A 16,249-nucleotide genomic window follows, 5' to 3' on the forward strand; every position below is an offset into this window, starting at 1 on the left:
CACTGTATGTAAACATCATTCAGTTAAACAGTTTTCTCAAGTGGGAAGGGGGAAATGATTAAGAGTGTAGTTTGTAAATAAAAGCATCCATCACTGAATAATAGTTGCCTGGCTGTACAATAGGAAGGAGATTTTTTTTATGAGAAGTACTTAGAATTCTGGGCAAGAGAGTTGTAGAAGATGTGTTCAATAATTTTAAAGAAGGGAGAACAATATTTTACACAATGTTTCCCCTGCCCAATTCAAAGACTTCCTTAACTTGAGATGTGTATTTGTTTGAAATTCTTCCTGTATGTATTTCAGTTAAACCATTGCTTTAACACTGTAAACATCATTCAGTTAAACAGTTTTCTCAAGTGGGAAGGGGGAAATGATTAAGAGTGTAGTTTGTAAATAAAAGCATCCATCACTGAATAATAGTCGCCTATCACAGGTCTGCTCATCTCAGTCGCTATTTTAGTATCACCAAGACAGTAAGACTCCAAGCTGGTTGGGTTTGGCTGCGGACCCGGCCCCGGATCGATCGGATCATGTTTATCTGCGGTCCTTGTTTGTAGTCTGTCGGGCATTACCCGGTGGTTTAAGAAACAAGAACCAAACGAGTGAAAATCAAACCAATCTCACTCAATAAGCTCATCGAGACATTTAAATATCACTTCATCTTCAATCCCACCTTCACTTGGTCATCCCAAGTTATGAATCATCTCATGCCAATCGAAATCAAAGAAATGAAATGTTTACTAAGTTCATCACCTTCCTTGAATTCAGCAAATACATCAAAATCATCAGACCGATACCATTCAGTAAAAGTAATGATGATCAAGACCAGTTTACTTTGATCTCTCATCACTACGTTTGAGGTCCTCATCGGAAAAGAAGTTCAAAAACAAGTTGACAGATGATCACCAATTCCACCATTCTACACCAATCCTCATCCTTGAAACCCCAATCGAATCGTCTCTTTCAAATCTTTACCAACAAGTTCAAAATTTGTTGGCTCTGTTTTATCAACTATGCAGTCCTTACGTTCTCTATGAGGTCTGTCACAAATCAACTTGTTTTTGAGATCTTGATAGAATCAAGATGAATTTCAATTGTGATCATATCTATGATCACGACGAACTGGATCAGGAGTAGGTAGAAAGAGTGTAAGCATTTGCAAGAAGAAGCAGTGATCATTCGCAGTGCCTTCATATGCAGGACGGTTGTTCTATGCGTGATGTCAATGTCAGGAAAGATTTATTTTCCATTTGCACTCGATATTCTCTTTAGTTCCTCAAATTTGGAGTTTCCCGACCAGAGAAATATTTCGTCTCTAGTTGAGATGGCCCATGAACTCTTACACGCTGACTGTAGAAAGCTCTGTTTAGTCCATGGCTGGGTTATCTGCGTGGAATATGGACTTTCTCCCCCGATTCATGACATTGATGACCCTGTCTGAGCCTTTTTCGTTGCTCATCATGCCAAAGACCTTGTTTACTCTCACCTCCTCAGCGTTCAGTGCTGAGCCGCGCGCCGCTGACCAGGTCATTTTTCTCTTCAGCATCAACTCGCTGATCAAGTTTTGATCACAGCTGCTCATCAGTGCAAAATGTGTCTCACAATCTCCTCAGAACTAAGCCGTCCAGTCATTTTGTATAAAGCTCTTGCCTATGGACACTGTTGACCTTTTCAGACACCACTCTCATCGCTTAACAAACCCCCAGCGTTACGCATACATTTCAGTCAATCACCAATCCAGTCTCATTAAACCGAGTGTTGACGTAGTTTTTGAATTCCAGACTGTTCAACTTCACAAATAAGATGACAACCGAAAGAAACGAATCAACAAACAAATCACTTCGTATACCAGAATCATCGACATCAACATGTGATCCCTTGACAAAGGCTTCCACTTCAGTTACATCTCGTTTATCCTTTGCTGATCTATCCTCTATGCCAATCGAGATCAAAGAAATGATTGTCAGCTGGATATATTTCTCTGGAGGAACTGGTAAGTCTGATGAACATGATCGTAAAGATATGAATCATATTAAAGATCACAATAGCAATATTGCTATGAATAAGAATAAAAATCCTGCTCATGAACTTTGGTGAATGAGGCGTCTTCAATGACTCAAGATATGCTACAAATGTGAGTCTTTCTACACTCTAGAAGACAGAAAACCCCTTAAAATGTACTTATCCACTGACCATCAATTGATTTTTCAAATTATCCTCAACGAGTAGGAAATCATAAACTTCTCTAATCATGCATGAAAACATCAACTTTTACTTGCACCTACTGATACTACATATCTTTCCTCTTTTAAAGGCGATGATTTGGTCCACCTTCGATCACTTGCATCAGTCGACCGCACGTTTTATCAGCTATGTTCTGCTTTCCTCCATAAGGTCCGTTTCTCATTATCTGAGAACTTGATTTGATCCGTTTCTGATAATACCATGAATGATATTATGAGATTGACTTTTCTTTGATCCTCCTTCCAGGGAATTGTTCTCTTAGGTGATACAATCAAAAGTTTAACCACACTACAGCCGATTGTTCAAAGACATTCTCGTCATGTAAAGTGGCTGTACTGGAGAGCTTCATATGGAGAATTGTACGAGCAGGAACTCGTTGAAGGGAACCCAGAGAACTGGGATGAAAACACACGATTAAAGTGGGATCCAAAGACTCGATCTGAACTCTTACTCAAGGTCTTACAAGCTTGCACTCGACTCGACGAACTTAATATCGATCTAGACCCATTTGAATATATCACTGATGATCCTAGTCCAGACACAGCAACTTCGATGTGGTGCTATGACGAGAAGATGATGAATAAGTTCATCGAACCTATCTCTCAACTCTCTTCACTCATCAATCTTACACTCACTTCACCTGGTGATCGACCTTGTTTTAACGAATCATTGTTAGCCAAGATCATATCAAATCTCGATCAACTCTGTTCTTTCCAGTGTTCAAGGATCAGTGCAAGTGCTCCGAAGAAGTTGACCGATCAGCAAGTCTGTCAATCACCACTCGGTCTTCAACTCGCTTCTCTTCCTCGTCTAACCAAACTGACGCTAGAATCGGCAGATTGTTTCGATGTTAGTTGGACCTGGCTCGTTTGGAAAGGCTCACTTGAAGAGCTACATCTGTTTAATTGCGATCAAGTTTCAATATCCGTGCTGTACAGCTTCACCAAACTCTTTACATCCACTTTAATCACACTCAGATTACATCATGTACCAGTAGATCAGGATATATCTTCGAGCGATGATCGGATCTCGCAGGATGTCTTGACTGGAAAACTCGCATTCGAATTACCTAAGCTTAAACACTTGTCGGTCTCAAACGGTTTACCAGTCGGGTTCTTGAGAGCCTTTCAAACTTCAAAGAATCTAGTCGAAATCAGTTTGTGTGAATATCCAGAATTACAACAACCAGACGTGACGGCTTGGCTCCAAGATAGAGTCTGGCCCAATTTGAAAGAGTTTAACGTTTGTCATACGAATGGGTTTGAATCTATACATACACTTAGACAGTTGGCTGCGAAATATGGAGTTACGATGTGTCTCAATGGAAATATTGGTGATCGTGATGATCACAGCGATGAGGATTCTCATGAGGAAGATCTTAGTGAAAGCGATGAGGATGATACTGGTAAGGAAGACTTGGAGATTCTCAATGAAATTGAGAACGAGAATATTGATGGGGTCAAGGACAAGAAAGATGATGAGATCGAGGACGAGAAGCAAGAGGATGATACACCTGAACAGATACAGGATGTATTGAGAATGTGGACTCATGGATCTGATTACGAAGAAGAAGTTGAAATTTCTGATCCAAGCGGATGGAATCAACCTGATTTCTATCTCTCAGATTCCTTCTTGTTCAAGAGCAATGTAATCTAAATATCACTTGAAGTTTGAGTAAGGTTTCTTTATATAAATCTTGGTATCGAAGCAAAAAGTATGAAATATAGACAGTTGTAGATTATTTATATTGGAAACTAAATTATTCATTGCTGAAGTTTTTTTGTAATAATTTTTTTTATCTTGGAATTATCTTCTAGTTTCTTTTTTAAACACAATTCTTTCCACATACCTCTGAATAAATATTTTGTAATTTCTGAGTTATGTCAACACTGTTAAAATTGAGTGTTTCCAACCTTGTGGGTCGCGCACCAGATTAAGAGGAGGTATCAAGTTGAAAAAGCAGTGAAATGAAAGTAGCCAAAATGATGAATGAAATGAAATTTGATGAGACATGTTTTGGAAGATTCTTTCGCAAAGGTCCATAATTTGATTAAATCTAATCTTACTCTTCAATTGATGTATAGATAATTTACCTATACAAGGATACACACTGAAGACAAACAATAAGGGAGCATTGGGTGGTTCTTAAATCATCAAAGATACCTGAGGATGGGATCATTATGCAGTTGAAAGTGCAAGACAAGACCATTTCTTGATCTTGTCTATGATTCAAATAATCCCCCAAGTCAAAATGCCAAGTTAAGAAAAAATTGGCCTCCTAAGAATTGATTGTGAATGTGACTCACACCCCAGATTGATGATTATACAAAGAGGTCAACTTGTGATCACTTGCCATTCAACCTGATCTGCCACTGCAGGACTACCTCACCCTTATCCTGTCTGTCCTTTGTTATGATTGTCATTCAACTCTTCACTTGACTTCACATACCACAACACCATCCTGATTGTGAGCAAAATAATCAGAAGATAGCTGTTTCCACCACAAGCTTTAAGCCAGTTATATTCTAGGCAGTTCCTCAAAGCTACAACCTCGGGTACTCAAACATCTCACTATGTAACCACACTCAAGTCATTCCATGCAGGAGCTGCAAAGTGGATGTCATCAAATGGCCTTGCACTTGTTTACACTTGGTTTGCCAAAAATTAATAGAAAGCTATATTTACTTTTCATCCGTGATATAGGGACTTGGATAAATTTTGTACAAGAGAATTTACGACATCAAGACATCTAATTACAGTACTCAAGGCTACATATGTACATGTATATAGTTTTCCTATATACTTTTTTGTGTTTTTTTTGCTGAAAAAAAAACTATATTTGGGTCCCAAAATATATAACTTTGAGGACCCTTACATACATCTAGCCTCTTATTTACCTTAACCTTGTGCCTATTGTTGGCCATCAACAAGTAATCACACTTGAGCTTGCTTGAGCAAGTTTTCATAACTTTTTGGCGCTCTTTTCAACTGCTTCACCCGCTCTCATGTCGATTTATACCCTTGTTGTCACTTCAAATTGAGGTCTGAATGTTACCCAAAAAATACTTTTGTCCAGGCAGATATAGCTTGATAATTGTCTGAAAAACTATATACAGAGAAGTATATGAATGTGTATACTTGATTTGAGTACTGCAAATCAATAGGCTTTGGCATACACATCATCCACCTTGGGATCCCTATATTCCCCTTCAAAATGTTCAGCATTACCCCCTGGATTCCTTGCTTGTCCAAAGTTTTGGAACTTAAAGCTCAACCAGAGCTTTACAGAGCTTTAAGAGGGATAGTGAACTAGTATAACTAACCATTAGAAGTCATCTAAGACTGCCAAATAAAGTGCCAAAGAAATAATCTCAATACTTTCTATGAGCATTCTTCCAGTCAATTTGGTCATCTCAACACAATAAAAGTGTTATTCCATTAAAGTCAAAATATAGAGAAATAATCAAAATTTCAAGACTAGAATAATGAAATACTTATTTAACTTAGTCAATCACCTGAGTCACATACCAAATAGTCCTAATATCACCATTCCACCATTATAAATTGTTCCCAAATGATACTCACAGACTCAAGCTTTGGACAGATGAAGCAATATAGTATAAATCAAATGAGAATATTGATCAGATAGGTTGAATAGCAATCAGAATGGCCGACAAGGATAACTTGGATTGGAAAATCCAAGGTATCTTCAGATATTGGTTCCCTCAACCTGTGTGTCCGAGGAATTCATCAAAGGATCTATTTGGCCCCAAAGATTGCCTTAAATCATTTACTTGGATGTTGTGCCCAAGGCTATTGTCATCCAAGCATACCTTGCATTTTCCAATCAAAGCATCTTTATTGGTGGTGAAGGAAAATTGTGACCTTTCATACTATTGTGGGGTGGGTGGGGTGGTAGACAAACACCAGAGATTTCACTAAGAATCTCCTGGGTGAATGGAGTGAATGCTGGACTTGTGGTGAGTGGTCTAGACTATGAGAGCCTAGAGTGGTGAAAGTGGTGACAGTGCAGATAGATATAAAATTTTCTCAGTGCACGGCTCTGTAGGCAACGTTCTTTGCCCAGTACCAAGACCCATGCGCATATCTCACGGATCCCCCTTTCACAAGTTTTGCAAGTCATCATGGACCTACAAACCACCTGTGTTATGGTGGTTCTCACAATACAAGGTGTATATAATTGAAACTGTCCAAACCAATAAGTGACCAGTAGCAATTTGTGGAAAAGAATATGAACAAAGGCGGAGAGTTTCAAAGAGCATATCTGCTTATGTAGAATTTTGATTCAATTGTTTTGAGTAGAAATTCTTTGTATTTGTTTAATACTATATATTAATTTATCTTCCCATCTTCTTTGATGGGGGGTCTATATCCATCATCCCAGACAACTAAACAGAGTTGTGATTACAAAGTGAAAACAAGAGAGCAAAGCAAAAGAAATGGCAACAAGACCGCGTAACCGAAACTTTAATTGAACTGATCCTCCAATTTCCTGCTGAGAGTAATCTATGTGTCAAAAAAATAACACAAAGCAATTGGAATTTTGAGGTTATTAATCTCATGGCTAATTAAATCCTTTTCTGAAGAATTGTGCATCCTCAGGCTTGCAAACCCTTTTGTAGTGCAAGATCCATGCTTCCAAGTCTTGAACCCTGTGCCCCAGGGTATCAAGATACTGTTGGAAAGACATAACCAGATCTTTCAAAAGACCTGGAACATAATCATTCCAACGACCAACATACGCCTTTGAGGAACATTCTTTACTTGATTTCTGCCTTGCAAAGTGTGCTTTCAGTAGTCTTATATCTTCAAGGTCCAGTTGGACGTGAATTGCAACTAGCTGATCTCCTAAGGTGATATCTGCGTAATTCATGGTATTCCCATTAGATGGACTTCCATATTTTCTGTCAGCCAAGATAGCCAGTTTTTTGAAACGCATGTTGAAGAGCTTTGAAATGAAAGTGCTAGGACATGTTAAGTAGTACCTGGTGTATTGATTCATCCAAATACCTCTATTAACTTCAATGACTTCTCCATCGTGTAGAGTTACCTTTCCTTGCATTATTTCTATCAATTGTTTAGCCTTGTTCTCAATCTGATCTTTGGATAAGGAATCCCAATTAACCTTGGTAGATGACAACTCAAGTACCTCGGATATACGAGCTAGCACAGGAAGACAAACTCCTTCCTTATGGGCTCCTTCTTTCAAGACCCTTTTGAGGAAGTTAGATTCTTGAAATAAATTTGTGTTAACCATGAGGTTGAACGTGGCTAAGCGGGTTTCAAATGTCCCCACAAATAGCCACTTTAATTTCTCTTCGTTTTCTTTAGGATTCTTGGCATCACCTTTTAAAAGATGCAGTTCAGCTGACAGTACATTCCAATTCTGCTTAGTTTCATCTTCAAATGATGGCATTGGCTCATCAGCTCTGAGCAGCTTGCATATATTTCTAGTCCGTGCAGGATGTACGTTTTCGAAAAGCTCCCATCTTTCCACAACGTTATGTGCATTGTACTTCAACATTATGGAAAAAGATCTCATACATCCTTCATCATAGTTCCAAAAGGTATCTCGAATCACCTCCATAGCTTCGATGATCCCTTGCCCATCTTCCTGGCAGTGATTCAGATACTCAATGGCAGCCTCTCCTAGGTCCACACGCAAACCAAATGTGCGGTTTTCTGCATGTAAGACTTTTCTTAAAACAACGGTTAATGACAGGCCAGAATAATCCATCTGTTCCTCATTGATAATTTTTTCCCCCTTCACAAGTGCATTGATCTGACTAACCACTTTTGTTTCGCGATTTGTTGTAGTTGCTTTCTTTGATGCTTTCCCTTTTTTGCTTTTGACCCCCTTTTCCCCCTTCTTTGCCGTTGGCTGAATCTGAGTGCGCCTTGGTGTTCGTAAAGGTATTGCATTCTCCAGAGCCTCTGTCCCGCCTATGGGACTCAGAGGTCTATCATTCATTTCCTCGTCAGTTGTCTCGATTTTTTGGCCTTCTCGGTCAACCTCACTGGAAAAATGGTGTATAGTTGGCGAATCTTTCGAAGTGGCTTCCAAATTTTCCAACTGCTCTTCGGCTTTCATCTCATTTGTTTTATTTTCCTTTTGAGGGATCTCTTCAGGTATACTTTCTGATTCAGGAGAATCCATAACCAAACTTTCATGGTTCAATGTCTCCCAAGGTGTCCCCCCGAATTCCTTCAAGTTTTCTGATGTACCAGAATCGACATCTATCTTCGGGAATGCTTCAGCGGAAGTTCCTCGCTCGCGTTCTTCCATCATCTCATCAATATCAAGTGAATATTTGTGTGGCTTTTCCGCTGGTCTCACTTTTCCTTTGCCCTTGACCAGTGTCCATCCTGCTTCTTCTGGCCTTTGTGTGTGGGACTTGTGCACACGGGAGGCGAGAACAAATGATTTCTTTTGAGGATGCACACCGTGTAAGTTTTTGTGTAGCACGTCGACGTGCACACACGAAGACTTTCGAAAGACTTTCGAAAGAGTTGTTGTAGAGAGCTCGATCCTATTATCCTTTGTTCAAAGATAATGAAGGACACAACGTTTCTCAATCTTTACATACACCTCACAAGAAGGGGTAAAGATGGCGGTTTTTATCCTTTGTTTGGGTATTCACAGCGATTTCGCTGTTCTTACTTGGAGAAGAAATGTAATTGAGAGTTCCATCTACCCCTATAAGCCCTCCAAGTGTCTGTTGGAAAGACTCGATTTGACCAGATCCTGATCATTCTTCTAAGACTAGTTCGAAACTGCTGCCTAGCCTTGATATCCGGAGGTTCTGTTGTTCGAGCGACGCCATCAGCTTAAAGATTTTTGTTACAGATCATCATACCAATGCGTTCGTATATCAACTTTTCAAATCTACTTCTAGGTGATTTCCGATGCCGATGCCTCTCTCGTTTTTGCAGCTGCAGCCTCCCATCACTGGAAGAAGGGTTCCGCAGTGAAATCACTCAAATCCTTGAATGCATCGGTTCGTGCATCGCTTCCGGAGTCAGGGGAAGCTATATGTCAATCGCTAGCCGGGTTTGCAAGGGAATTGCTGGGATACAACAAGTTCACTAAGACGTTTCCGCCCGAGCCTAGCCCTGATGAACGTTGTCAACTTCGACCTCTCAAACAGAAAGATATCATGTCTGATCGGCGCGTTTTCACTTTGCAATCACCTTCTGGAGATGATGGACAAGCTCGCAACAAGTATTACCGATTTAAATATCTTTGTATCGCCGACTTGGAGAAGCATGGTATCAGCCGGATCACTTTTGACTGGAAGGCGCCTGATAGCGATCCTTGGAATCGTACTATGGCAGTATTCCTTTTCAAACATTGGCAATATGCCAACACTCAAGGTGCTTTCAAGGAGGCAGTTCCCTCCGAGAACGACGAGGATACATGTATCGGTATAATCCTTCGATGGATGCGAGGACGCGCTGTGGACATCCGCCAAGGACGCCGATCTCCTGAGAAGATTCTACGGAAGGAGACATGTCGTAAGAAGATAAAGGTAAGTTTGGAGTGTCTCTAAATATCTCAGTGGGTTTTGGCTGATTGGTAGTCTCTTTTACAGCTATTTGAATACCGGAAACAATCACTTCATCGTGTTTTATTGGCAGCAAACCTTCCGAACAGCGAAGAAGAGCTGTTACCTTCGCAGGACTGCTGCTCCGAGACGGAGTGGGAACCCGAAAAAACACACTGCCATTCAATTGGGCTTGTCTGGCGTAGCAGACAGTATGCTTCATTACTGCATCAAATTGATAAAGCATCTTTCAAGTACTGTGCTTCTCAAAATGGCCTATTAATTGCATCACAACGGTTTGACCAATGTCGCATCGAGGCAACTCGTACCAATCCAAATGCTCCAGTATGTCAAGGCCTCCCCGAGAACTGCTATGACTCAATTTTTTTATCATCTTTGACCGTTGAGCAAAAGAATTCACTTTGCATAAAACCTGTGTCAAGTCTTTTACATACTCTAACCATTGAGGTTAAAAAAAATTCTGTGTAGCTTGTTGCTCCCTTTCGAAGATGTATATGAAAAGGCCATACTCTTACAATCACGTATATAGTCGTGTATATAGTAAATCAACAACACATCATATCTATCAATCTTACAATCGTGTATATATTCGTGTATATAGTATAGTGAACAAAGTCGTATCATATCTGTGGTTGTCTTTACATACATATTTTCAATAGCAATAGAAGTTGGATTAGTAGAAATGTATCGAGTCAATTTCAAGTGGAAGACATGTCCGAAATGCCCTGAATACATAAAGTGGTTAGCTTGGGTACATTGTATCCATAACTTACAGTGAAAATGCTCACCATGCTGCGAAGACTGACCAGTGATACAGTTGGTTTGGTGATGCCAAAAGTGCCCGAAATATTGTGGAGTGCTGCGCAGTGTCCAAATACATCTTGTGTGCCGATGGATTTCAGAAAGCAGTCTTTGTACAGGACTTTGGCGTTTAAATTGGGTAGTGATGCATAGGGACTTCGTGGCTTGTCTGCTTGATCAAGATCACGAAACACATGGAGGACGAATATGGGGTCAGAATGGCCATCAGGGAGTATTATGTGTTGGATCTCGCCTGATCCGTGGATTCCTTGAGAGACAAAGTCTATATAACTATTTCCACGATGTTCAGAAAAGGTGCTGAAATATTTGCCAGCGTGGTTCCAAACAGAGGTTGCCTTGAGGTTTGATGAGGGTTCACAGCCTGTTTCTTGTAATAATTTGTTGATAGACACACCAACATCGAATTTGGGGGAAAAAGGTTTCCATTTAGTGGTTGGTTTTTGCTGTATGATATCGACACCAATTTTTGTGGCATAGTCCGAAGGTGTATCTTTCAGAAAGTTGAGAAAGAAAGACCTTTGAGTATGCTTTTTGATCATTGTATGCCCGACAACACCTAAAATAATAGTGACCAAAACTTGTTTTGTTAGAGTATGTGCAAAAAACGCAAAACAAAACTCATTACATACCACGGTTTTTGCTTTTGGATGTGCCGACAAGGGTACCAATAATTCTTTCGCCAGTCCATGCAGCGGTATAGGAAGCAGGTCCTAATAGTTCGCATTGAGCCGCGATATGTTGTGCAAAATGCAGGTTTGGCTTGGATTTGATGCCAGGCCACACTTGTAGAAGGTGAGTACGGTATTGTAGTAAAAGGTTGGGGAGGGCTTTGATATGATCTACCGTCATTGTCCGTGAAACACATATGTTGATGATTTGAGTAGCAAGGGAGATACCAGTATAGATTTTTGCTGAATCGGAATTAAGTTCAGATTGATGATGGTAAGGTATCAAAGTAAGGACCATATACACCGTGTATAATATCAGCCATTCTGAAGCTTTTGGTGTGCCAGAAAGTGGCATGCCAATCTTTGTTGGGACGCGAGTGAGCCAAGATGGGACCAGGGTGTCAGAAATACAAGTGTGAATCAATTCAAGCTCATGAGGCGTAAGTATAGGACCTGCAGGTGGTGTTGCAGTCGCATCTGATGGTGTGTCAGAATCAGTGCTCTCGTGGGTTTCCTCACGCGAAGAGAGTGTGGCAGTCTGAGATGTTGCAGCTCGAGCATGTTTCATTCTAAAGCTGAAGCTTGAATGGTCCGTATCAGAAGGGTCGTCCGTGAGGTTGGATGCTTGAGGGTCTTGCATTGTGACATCTGACGTAGGGTTCGGAGGGTTGAGGGTGGTAGGATAGTCGCCATTACTGATCTTGGCGTCCTCTTGATTCTTGAGTATCTTTCCTGCCGAAGAAATTTGTAGATATGTATTTGAAAAATCACCCAGGAGACCGAGAATGAGGCAATGCATTATGTCCACAGTGGCAAATTCAAGTGGCTTCCAATACGGTAGCTCGTAGAATGCGGAATATCGAGCACCATTCTGCATCATCAATTCTTTCCTCTTTTTGGGTGTTGGCGCCTCCAGCCAAAGATGAGCTTGGCGCTGATGTATGAGGTTGGTTCTGCTTTGATATATCATGTCAACCACGTCCACTTCGTCCTTAAGGATGTAACACTTCGAGCAAAAATATGTAGCGCTGTGTGAAGGAAATCCTGAGACTTTTTTCATCGCAGGTACATCAGCTATAATTGGCCACAGAGCAACACGTATCACTCTTCCTGTCGGATGGAGTGAAGTGATACTGAATCGAGTCCCTTCCCATAATGTTTTAAGCTCGCTAATCAGAGGTGCCAACAGGAGGTCCATTTGCTCGCTGGTGGGTTCCCTACGGCTTGGGGTTATACCATAAAGGAAGGTGTTCTCGGTTCGGTATCGTAGATGAGGCGGAAGATTGAAACAGATAAGTAGCATAATTCCTGCTGAGTGTTTCCGTCCACGCTTGGTGCCGTAAGGATCAAACCAGTCTACGTAAAATCCAAAAACTAAGTGGCCCGAGGTGCGTGTATAGACTTGTCCCTTGTGTTTGAAGGTCTTCCAGAGCTTGCCGTCCCAAATATCCTGTAGGGTTCCCTCAGGAGGAGGAGTGCGGTCGATTGAGCTGTTGAGATTGCTTTCGAAAGAGGGCGATTGGAGCATTTTGGACAGCCAGTCTATAAAACTCAGGTGATAAAAAGTCTGGATAGGTGTTACTTTGCCGGTCTTGGGAGAAGGTGGCTTATATAAAGAGGCATTGCATTTGAATGCACGCTTTGAAGGCTTCCTGGATGAAGTGCGCAAGTGATCACACCTTTGCTGACTGGGATTCTTCTGTGGTGGTCCGTGAAGCGCAAAACACACAGGGCATGAAACCGTTTCGATAATAGGAACTTCAAGGTGAAAACATTTAAGAGCTTTGTGGACCGTAAGGGGAATTTCGTTCCAGATGGCAGTTGTAGCGTTGTTGGTCATGCTGAGTGCCGTTTTGAGTTTATGGCGTTCCATTTTGAGCGATGTTTGACAGGCATCCACCGGACGGTTTTTGATAATATGATCATTGAGAACGTGAACCATTGATTGTACACAAGAAGGATGCTGAAGTAATGTGCGAGGCGTGTAAAAAGCACTAGTGTCGGCTTCATGTTCATAGACTGGAGCTTTGGTGAGTCTGGAACGCTTTTGAGGAGGGTGCGAGTGCACGAGAGACGATGTGGAAGGCTCGGCTGCAGATTCTGAAGAAGACCGTGGTCGTTTGGTCCCATGGCTATCATGGATATCGCCCATGCCAAGAGGAAGACTGGATGACACGCCGAGTGTCTGATCTAATCCGCTGGATGCATCGAGTGCATTGTGAGAGGTCGCTTGCGTGGCCTCTTGCGATGGAGGTGGATTGGCTGCAGCTTTGGAAGCAGCTTCATGTCGGGGAAAGTTCGTCCGGTGAAAAAGGCGCCCAATGTGTGTCTCGCCGTCTTTGACAAAAGTGCGATTGGAACATCCAAAGGGGACACATTCACAGATGAAATGATTAGGCCCATAACGAGACATTGAAAAAGTCGAAGCTAGTGTCTATAGTCTTCTTCCACTCGAGATTGGCTGAGGCAAATAAGATGAATATAGATGACCTCACTTGACACGAAGTCAAGACAGGGGAAGCGAAGACGGTGAAGGCAATATGTGTATAAGTGAGAAATAAGAAGTTTGAGAAATAAGAAGTTGAGATTGTTAACTCGGGAAACTTCTTTTGAGAAAACCTTTGGGCAAAGGGTTTTTTGGCCGGAAAACCCCAAATTTTCAATACATGATAACCCTCTCGGTTAAATGAGCATCAAGACATTGGAACACGTGATACCAGGTTATCATTAAGCATCCAAATATCAACAAAGAAAGATAAAGAAAGAGACACATCAGAAAGAAAAAAATCGACCTTGAGTGTATATACATAACATTAGAAAAATAGAATAAGAAACAATTGGGAATAAAAAAAATTTAAATACACAAAAAGATAGAAATAAAAAAGGCTTTGAGTCTATATACACCAAAAAAAGAATAACTCGAGTGATAATATGTGAGAATTTTGATGGTTGTCCTGTTTATTTACCCCGTTACCCCGACATTTGAGTTTCATTCGACAAGACAACACCACGGCGTTTCAATGTGCCCTTAGCTTCTTGAATAGCACGATTGATATTGACTGATTCTTCTCCATTCAATTGGAGCTCGGCCACAATCAACCCTGTTTGTTGTTCAAGCCAAGCTGGATTAACCAAAGACTCTTGAAAATACCTTGGTGGACAGGCATCGGGTTCTGGATCAGGGGCATATGGCCCACGTTCAATCAATTGTTGAGCCACCCTTTTCTCTCTAGGTAATATCTTCCGACCTGGATGGCATTTATCAAGTAAATTGATAAACACATCGAGTTCCGTGCTCCGCCATTCAAGCCGTTTCCTTTGCCGAGAGCCAAAGTTGCCTGCAACATACTCGTCCTCTGAATGAATCTCGGGGTGAGATATCATTTCAACTTCTGTGGAATCTTGTCCAAAGAGATTGACAGCTTCATCCTTCCGCATCTTTTGGATCTGTATAGAGTAGCCATATATGTCAAAAAAGCTGCCCATGTACAATTTTGTTCTTTAGTTTCTGAAATAACAAAATAACAAACCTTTGTTTGAAGACGTCTCTTCCTTGCAATCCCCTGTTTTTCAGCATCTTTTTCGATAAGCCTCTGTTTACCCGCTGGTGTCTTCATCTCATCAACTCGCCGAGTTTGATCGTTGTATTTGGGCATCTTGTTGCTAACCCATCGTCGAAGAATTTCTTCTCGATTTGCGGCTGTGTTCTCTGAACTGAGTATTCCAAAATTTCGGGCACCATTTGCATCGTACACTTTCACCCATTGAGCTAAGATGATTGAAGAAGTGGTTGAATTCCATGGAGTATCCCATGAGGCATTCCAATCAAATGTTGCCCGAGGAAATCCAGCCATCGCCAGTGCAGCTTCGCACTGAGTACCCCAATGGTGGGCATAACGTGATCGTCCCCCAGATGCCATCCGCGATTTAAACACCACAGGCCTCATCGGATTCTTGAGTGTAGCTGCTTCTGCCGAGTCGTGCTCAACCATCTTCCGTTGTTTTCGATTTGGTATGTAGCCGGGAGGTTTTTTTGACAGGTACTTTTTCATTCCCTTATCTTGAGCATTTCTTATGAAGTCTTCTCGAGTCTGTTTACGTGTTAACCAATTGTGCCGTTCATCATCGGTTGGAGCTTCAGGAAGTCTTGGTTCCGCATCAATATCCAAAGAAGATGAGTTTCTTGACTTCCTTGGTATCCCCATAAGCATCTTTGTGAATTCTTGAATCGCTCGTGCAAGAGGCGTGGCAGAATTGGGGGTCAGATGCGCCTGAGCAGCTTTCCCAATCCCTTCATCGCGATGCCGAATTTGCGTAAGTTCTTTCTGCATCGCTTTCTTTCTTCTTTTGCGCTCTAGCAGATCCTGATGAGTGAGTTCCCCATCTACCAAAACCAATCAAAATGTATCAATTAACCCGCTAATTCTCTTCTTTCCAAGTTGGCTTCAGATCCCAAAATTAAGAAGCCATCACCACTTACCCGAGCTTTCACCTAGGTCAGAGTCTGAATCAGAGGGCTGGATTTGGTCGTCTAAACCTGAGATGAAATTTTGAATCAGTCCTTGAAGAAGTCTCAACAACCATTGGTACAAATACTCAGAACCACACACACCTTGGCCACCCTCGTCGTCAGAATTTAGGCGTCGTTTCTTGCCGCTACCCGATGTGGATGGGCCCTGCGTCATCGTGGGTGCTTGACTCATAGTATTGTATAATTATAGATAAGCTTTGACAAGTTGGTGAGTACTAGTTTGTAGTTTTTTGAGATGTTCAATCAAAAAAGATGAATAAGATCAATTCGAAAACAAGAAAGCTCATACGGCACCCAAACGAACGTTGACCTCGGTGGTCTCGCGAATATTTTTCAACAAGATTCTTTGAAGGACTCTCACAAAGGTACATTTCAAGCACACTCAACGTCTCTTTACC

General features: G+C 41.4%; 4 protein-coding genes across 4 annotated transcripts; 2 read left to right on the top strand and 2 right to left on the bottom strand.

Annotated features, from left to right (window-relative positions):
- Positions 1-1,803: 1,803 nt before the first annotated feature.
- MELLADRAFT_103592 (uncharacterized protein) lies at positions 1,804-3,900 on the top strand (the record flags this gene model as incomplete). The annotated part of the gene is made up of 5 exons (XM_007406408.1): positions 1,804-1,993; positions 2,103-2,134; positions 2,491-2,828; positions 2,921-3,009; positions 3,434-3,900. 5 exons carry the CDS (start codon positions 1,804-1,806, stop codon positions 3,898-3,900), a joined length of 1,116 nt encoding a protein of 371 aa, XP_007406470.1.
- A 2,929-nt stretch (positions 3,901-6,829) lies between these two features.
- MELLADRAFT_60651 (uncharacterized protein) lies at positions 6,830-8,554 on the bottom strand (the record flags this gene model as incomplete). The annotated part of the gene is made up of 1 exon (XM_007406518.1): positions 6,830-8,554. One exon carries the CDS (start codon positions 8,552-8,554, stop codon positions 6,830-6,832), a length of 1,725 nt encoding a protein of 574 aa, XP_007406580.1.
- Positions 8,555-8,873: 319 nt separating this feature from the next.
- MELLADRAFT_103594 (uncharacterized protein) lies at positions 8,874-10,608 on the top strand (the record flags this gene model as incomplete). Its single annotated transcript, XM_007406409.1, has 4 exons — positions 8,874-8,939; positions 9,162-9,794; positions 9,846-10,154; positions 10,432-10,608. The coding sequence occupies 4 exons, from the start codon at positions 8,874-8,876 to the stop codon at positions 10,606-10,608; spliced, it is 1,185 nt and encodes a 394-aa protein (XP_007406471.1).
- A 3,682-nt stretch (positions 10,609-14,290) lies between these two features.
- On the bottom strand, positions 14,291-16,023 carry MELLADRAFT_94556 (uncharacterized protein; the record flags this gene model as incomplete). The annotated part of the gene is made up of 4 exons (XM_007406517.1): positions 14,291-14,767; positions 14,851-15,704; positions 15,801-15,857; positions 15,933-16,023. The coding sequence occupies 4 exons, from the start codon at positions 16,021-16,023 to the stop codon at positions 14,291-14,293; spliced, it is 1,479 nt and encodes a 492-aa protein (XP_007406579.1).
- Positions 16,024-16,249: the final 226 nt, after the last annotated feature.

This window comes from Melampsora larici-populina, assembly GCF_000204055.1.
Source record: "Melampsora larici-populina 98AG31 unplaced genomic scaffold MELLAscaffold_6, whole genome shotgun sequence".
Classification (NCBI taxonomy): Eukaryota; Fungi; Basidiomycota; class Pucciniomycetes; order Pucciniales; family Melampsoraceae; genus Melampsora; species Melampsora laricis-populina.